Source organism: Cyprinodon variegatus, unplaced genomic scaffold (genome assembly GCF_000732505.1).
Source record: "Cyprinodon variegatus isolate N-32 unplaced genomic scaffold, C_variegatus-1.0 Scaffold431, whole genome shotgun sequence".
In the NCBI taxonomy this organism is placed as follows: domain Eukaryota; kingdom Metazoa; phylum Chordata; class Actinopteri; order Cyprinodontiformes; family Cyprinodontidae; genus Cyprinodon; species Cyprinodon variegatus.
This window is the reverse complement of record NW_015150884.1, coordinates 170,240-177,139: the sequence shown is the minus strand read 5'-3', so window position 1 is coordinate 177,139 and position 6,900 is coordinate 170,240. Positions and strand designations below refer to the sequence as shown.

Below are 6,900 nucleotides of genomic sequence, written 5' to 3'. Positions count from 1 at the left end.
CTAAACCTTCCACATCAATGCCTTTTCCACCATGTCTCTCCTATACTGTTTACATTTTGATCAATGCTGCACGTTATAAATGGAAATGTTCATTTCACTGCCAAGCTGCTGCAAATTCAGTCTCGGAAAGCTGTAAGCTTTGAAATTTCATTTTGTATACACTGTGCATACAAAATGACAATAGTTTGTCTAAGTCTAGGTCTAAAACAAAATTTTTGCAATAAAATATATGTATTTCGATGGTAATCAAGTTTGTCCTTTTGGTTTTGTCTTTGAGCAACAAAACTTAATTCAAGGATCATTAAAATCACATTGCCCCGTCTACATCGGCCTTTTCTGATTAAAGATATAGGTGCTTCAACTAATCTACAGAATTAAACCGCCCTGCATACAAAATGCCAAAACAAAAGTGGTTTCTTTTGCTAAAGCCGCAAGGTTTTTCTGTTCTTGATCGTTTTTTTTCCCCCATTTTTTCCCCAGATGCACCTATTTCTTCACCCAGTTCCTGTTTGGCCTCTTCTCTGTGTTCAGAACCTTAAATCTGACATTGATCAGCTGACTAACACTGTTCGGAATAATAAGACCATGTGATGCACCAACACAGAGAAGAATGCACTCATACTAGGGGTCTGGGTCATATGATGAAGAAAGGACACACAATGGGATAATGTCAGACCCCACATTCTGCCCTAATCACATGAGTGGGCGTAATCTGAGCAGATAGATGCTCAAGAGCTTTGGTTGAATCAGTGGAATGAAATGGCTTTTAGCATCATAAAGCTGCATCATTTAACTGATTTTCTCAAATTTCTCAACAGGGGTTTCAAATTACTACCTTAACAGCAGTATCCTCTCTTTTCAATGCCAAGTCAGTTTCCAAAACAGTTTGTAAGCATTTTTAAATGGGAATCTTTTTGCAATTGAATTTGGTGAAAATGTTAATTTACGATTTAGTCAAAAGAATGCTGGTCTTTGTCCTGGGGCGGGGCAATAAAACAATAACAATATATATTGCAATAGATACCTTATGAAAATCATTTGTATATTTATACTGAACTCTAATCCAGAACTGCACGTTATGCTGGGGGATGTAGGCAAAGTAAAGGATTTAGCCGGAACCTCAGCTTGGTGGTGGGCTGATCTATTTTTTAAATGTGATATTAAAATAAGATCGGGGTTGTCATTTAAATTCTCCCCTTTACCCTAGTCCTTATTTCAAACAGGTAAAAAAACAACAACAACAAAAAATACATAAATAATCATTGATATCAATTGATATTAAAAGCTTATATCATAATACATTTTTCTGTCAAATCACACACCCTTAATTTGTCCCCTGACATGATTCTTCTCATGATTTCATGTTCCTTGCATTTTAATGTTAAACCCAAGTATATGCCAAAAGGTAGTACAAGTAATCTAACCGACATGGTTCTATATAAAATAACAATTGGTTCTGCTTTTAATGAGGAAACATTGGGGAAATTGCAACAGTGGAAGGCCACAACATGGAATTTTTCTCCAATATGAAACAAGCTAGAGTAATGCCACCCATACTGCACATGCTTAATAAGATGGCCACCACTGCAGAGGAATAGCAAGCAGATTCTAGATTTGCTACGGGATTTATTGGTTATAAAAAAAAAAAAAAAAAAAAACAACAACAACAGTTTTTAGGGTGTGAACGTTTTTGCAAAGGGTTATTTTTTACTTTATTGTGGTCATGTTTTAGGGGGAATTTATCCCAAACCTACATAGTTTAAACAGATGATAAGTTAATATTTAGCAAATTGAGCTTAACAGGAAGGAGGGACAGCGGTTGCTACTGTCCTCATTAATAAGAAACAGACCACAAAGACGGTATTTTTAATATTTGTTCTATTTTTTTTTTTTTAAAGAAATATAACAAAGTGCATCATGTTAGAGGAGGAACAGCTTTGTCTGTGTCTGGGTCCGTGCCTTTATGAAACTGTGAGTTTCAAATCAATCTGAATTGTTCGCTTCTGCATATAAGGCCTACTCATAACTGTCATCTGATCAAAGCAAATGAATAACCCTTTAAAATTGATTTGTCATATTTTAATCAAAACAGTTATGCATATTATAATGATAAGAATTATCACATAAACTATAAAATGTTTTATATTGGTCACAACTGATTTAAAGATACCTAAACAATTTAACAGTCTGGGGTCGATTGCAACATCTGTCACTTTGCATTCAGATGCAAATAAAATTCTTATATAAAATTCTTTTTAGTTTTTTTTGTAATTAAGCAATGATTCAATTCTGCTTCAAAGGTCTCATCCAGAGAAGATTTAAGGCGTCGATAAAACAGAACCTACCTGAAAACATGAAGTAGGTTATGACAGCTCAGAAAAACCACCAATGCAGACCTCAATTTAAAGTTGCCATTGATTATCTGCAAAAATATTGTTTGCTCACATGTTAGCTTTAAAACAAGCTGTAATAAACACATAATGAAGGCAACTGAAAGAGGGTTCCAGAAGTCAAGGGCATAGATTTGATCTCAACTTTGGTAGGACTCTATTGGTCTTAAGTTGAATTGGTCTGATGCCACTGGTCCTACGTATTATGCATGCTCCTATTTTTTTTTTTAATGCTTGACGTGAGCATCAGGGCGCATTTAGTTTAAAGAGAAAACAGCATTTTTTGCTACATTTATACAAATCTTATAAGCATTACACACACAAGATGCTGTTTATCAATGTTTGAAGCATCAGTGGCTTGGAATAATGTAAAATTGGGACATCTTAACACTTTGAAAAGGGTTACATTTGAGCTTACCAATGTCTATGATGGAAGGTAAATACGTGACTTTTTAACCAAATATGTCTGTTGTATGTGTACTTATCCGATGTTTTCTTTTGAAGAAATAGATGTGTGCAGAGGTAAACCCCCTCTTATTATTTTTTTTATTTGATATGCTTGGTTCCAGGTACACAGAGATTCACTTCCATACAGAAAGCCCATATTCTTATCTTCAGGTAACACAGAGTACATGTCAGATTAAATAATACTACTTCAGCGATAGTATCTAGGTGTTACTTTTTTGTATGTCTCGTACCATGTCTTTCGGTTGTGCTGTTCTTTTTATATCTCTTTGCAGGTGATGAAGCAGGCTGAAAATTTTTATCATTATCTCTCTTTTATTTCATCTTTTTTCTGTTTTTCCTCTTCTGTTCTACTTACATTGCAGTGTCCATATAATCTGTAAAACTCCCTGCATAATTACAATAAAGCTATTTACATGCATGAATCAAGCGGAACACTATGGCAATAGCCCTACTGCTTCACTTGTAAAAGTAAAATCTGGTGGGCTCTTTTTGGCATCAAGACAATTATTCTTATTGCCACATTAGCAGACAGGACACTTTATTGTAAAACAAAGCAAAATAACATATTCAAAGGACTGCAAATAGATTTATTGTATTTACATGGGCGCGGGAACTATAAGAGGAACTGTCACTGAGCATTTAAAATATTGACTTCAGTATACAAGTTGTGAGAAAAGAAGCGACTGCTGCAACAACACTGTATTGTAAATCATAAAGATGTTGTTCACATAGAATTATTAGTAGGGACAAGTACGTCATGCCAAAATTTTGGTGGGGACATGTCCCTATGGTCCCTCTGCAAACCTACACCTGGAGTCTAATTTTTCCTAGGGCCCAGGTCTGCCTTGTTGTGGCTCTGGAATCACTGTATCTCCAGATACTGCTGCTGTGCAAAAATCCATTAGTGAGGAAAACAGACGCACACAAAGCAAGTCACCCATACAACCAGAAGCTGTATTGTGGTGTGAGCACTGCATGCACTTAAGATGCATGTTTCAGAAACCATTTCCCTGCAAAAGAGGAGCTGCTCCGTGGAACCCGAACGTCAGATCACGACGCATCTCCGTAGCCCCGCGTGCGTAATGATGGTGGCGGACCAATCACAGGTGAGATGACGAACGACAACCGTGTAGGGTAAATCAGTAAAACCATCAGCTGGAAATAAAATCACTTCAAAAATATAGAATGATTTTTATATTACGCTGTGAGCATATTATAGGCTACGTAGGAAAAAAAAACACATTTTGTTTAAGAAAATGGGCTAATTTGCTTGATAATTAGGTTTGTGATTCCCTTAATCTGCGGTGTGTTTATAAAGCAGGTGTAACCTGAGATTAGTAGCAATAAGGTCACTTTGGAGCCCGGAAAACATCTGTAGTGGAAGCAGATATAGATGGATTCAGCCAAACAGCAGGCCCTGGTAACACCCTGCACCACATCTGTTCAATATACACAGCAATTCGCCTTTTTTTTCTATTTTCCTGTTTCCACACACACCCAGCTAATCAGCCTTCCTATTTCCACTGTCTACATTTACAGCGTTGGGGGGGCAAGTCACGGGATCCACGCAAATACACGCATGGACACATTAACGGGAGGAGGAAAAATGCAACATAAATGAATCTCACCCAGGAGAGAATTCTCAGGATAGTCTGAGGCTGTTTAGCGAACGTGATCGGGTCCACGGTGGTCCCGGTTCGGCCCGCTCCGAACGATCCCACTCCGTCCATCTTCTGTGGCTCTCTGTCAGTGTGCGCTCTGCGCGGCTCCACGCTCCCCGGCTCCGCGGCAGGATGGAGGGACTGGTCCTGCGCGCTCCCAGTGGCGCAGGGACGCGCAGGAGCCAGAGAGCTGCGATAGAGGGAGGGGGGGGGGCGGGTTAAGGCTCTCAGCACCAAACCGTAGTGGACTTCTGCCTCTTAATACGACTGAATCCAGTTACACTGCTTAAAAAGGAAAGGCCTAACCTTTTTTTGTTGTTGTTTGTAAGTGTAAGTTAGGCTAAAATGCAGAGGCGTAGCCAGAAAATTTATATAAGGGTGGCCGAAAAGTGGATAGTGCATAAGAGGATTAGGGCCACTGAAAAAATAAAACAAGTTAACTGATTTTTAAATTTTATTTCAGTATAATATGGGAAAAAAGTCTGAATTCTGACTTTTTTCTCAGAATTCTGACTTTTTTCTCACAATTCTGACTTTTTTCTCACAATTCTGACTTTTTTCTCACAATATTTTTTCTCCCATATTATACTGAAATAAAATTGAAAAATTCAGCGGCCCTAATCCTCTTCCGTAGGATAGGCACCAGAACCTCAGGGTCAATCTACACTGTTCCAACAATTATTAACGAGCAAAACATCCATATTTTCTAAATAAAGACAAACTATCCTTTTTTCCTACAGCCTTTGCTGACAAATAGACGCATATAGTGGATACAATCCTTCAGGTTTAAGTTCTGGGGCAAACATCTTTTCCATTGTCATTACTTATTTTTATCAATAATCATTCTGCAAAAAATTATATTTACATGTAAAAGTATCTACATGAATTGATTATTTAATAAGTTTTTATTAAAATAGTTATCGATCTATGATTTCACTGAAGACTCCTAGATGACTTGTAGAGACACGTCATTTTCTCTTTACCCCATATAACACAAAATCTAGTTCTGAAAAGAGCATGAATTATGTACTTATCTTTAATTTCAGTATAATTATGTGCATAATTAACCACAGTGTCTAAATGTTAATATATGAAAAATTAAAATATTCCACTTGAGAGTACTACTGTTGCCACTGTCTGTATTAGAGGGAAAAAGTGGTAGGGGTGGTCAATGATTCGCTTAGTGTGGCCATGGCCACCTCTGGCCCCCCATCTAAATGTAGTCAGAATTAGAAATGTTTCTCTTTGGAAAATGCTATAAAAAATATCTAATGGTTTCTCCACTCCTGTCTACAAAAATGACACTTCTCTGCTACCAACTCTCCCCATGCAGGGCTGGCTGGTCCACAAATGCAGGAGGGACCGTCTGCAAATTATTCACCACAAAAATATGAGAAATATTCAATAACATCATGAAGGTCGTGCTGTTTCTAGACTAATTTTACAGGAGGCTACATGGGGGCCACATGGGGGCTCAGAGTAAAAGAATAACATACAAGCAGAAAAAACAAACATGGAAAGAGCACATAAGTCACTGAGCCACAAAGCCACGGTTGCAGATTCCTGATCTAACAGATAAAAACAGATCTTATCTTGTGACTGAAGCTTATAATTAACTGCATTTACTAAATAATTGTTAAAAGGTGAAATTGAAATTTTTCCCAGGAACAAATTAGTTACGATTTCTTCTGTCTGCATATATCATCATAATTCGTTTATCTAGTATTACACTATAAAAGCTGAGTTAAAAAAATAATATTTTCTTCAAATAAGCATATTTGCCCCTTTAAGCAATCCATTATTATGATCTACCAAAGGTATAAGTATTTTGATTTTTAAATATCAAACATCAAAATACACCTTATTTGAAAAAAAAAAACATTACTAAAAAATATTTCTATTTTTTTAGTGTAAGGCTATTTCCGAATGTCCACCCTAACCCCTAGATCCCTCATTCACTATATACAGCGGGGGCTATACAGTGGACTTTATAGTATAGTGAACTCAGTTGATTACTTCTTTACTCCCCGTTGGTCACATAACTCTTCCTTCACTGCGTGGTGTCTGCGGCATCTTTGTTATTAGTCGCCGCTGACGAGTAGCGACAGCCTATGGCAAAAGCAAGCCGCTGTGACAGCAAATCATAATGCCTTGCGAGGAGAGCTCTCAGCGCAAAGCATTCTGGGATATATCTGCATATCTAGTGACCATCAATGACTACTTTTTAAGGTGCATTGTGGAAAATTTCAAGTCCCCTACTTTTTCATCCTCTAGAGTCTAGACTTTCCAAGACTCCTTTAAAATGGTGTAACCAACATATAGTGCCCTATATAGTGATTAGGGCGGACATTGGGACACAGTCTGTGTTTTCAGTACAGGGG

The 6,900-nt window shown here is 37.4% G+C and overlaps 1 protein-coding gene across 1 annotated transcript in view; it reads right to left on the bottom strand.

The window, feature by feature from the left end:
• The window catches only part of syngr3 (synaptogyrin 3), a 10,444-nt gene extending 5,779 nt beyond the window's left edge, over positions 1-4,665 (bottom strand). Inside the window, exon 1 of the mRNA XM_015388654.1 lies at positions 4,487-4,665. Coding sequence (XP_015244140.1) covers positions 4,487-4,588 — 102 coding nt within the window. The 5' untranslated portion in view covers positions 4,589-4,665. The remainder of the gene's footprint in view (positions 1-4,486) is intronic.
• Between the last annotated feature and the right edge of the window lie 2,235 nt (positions 4,666-6,900).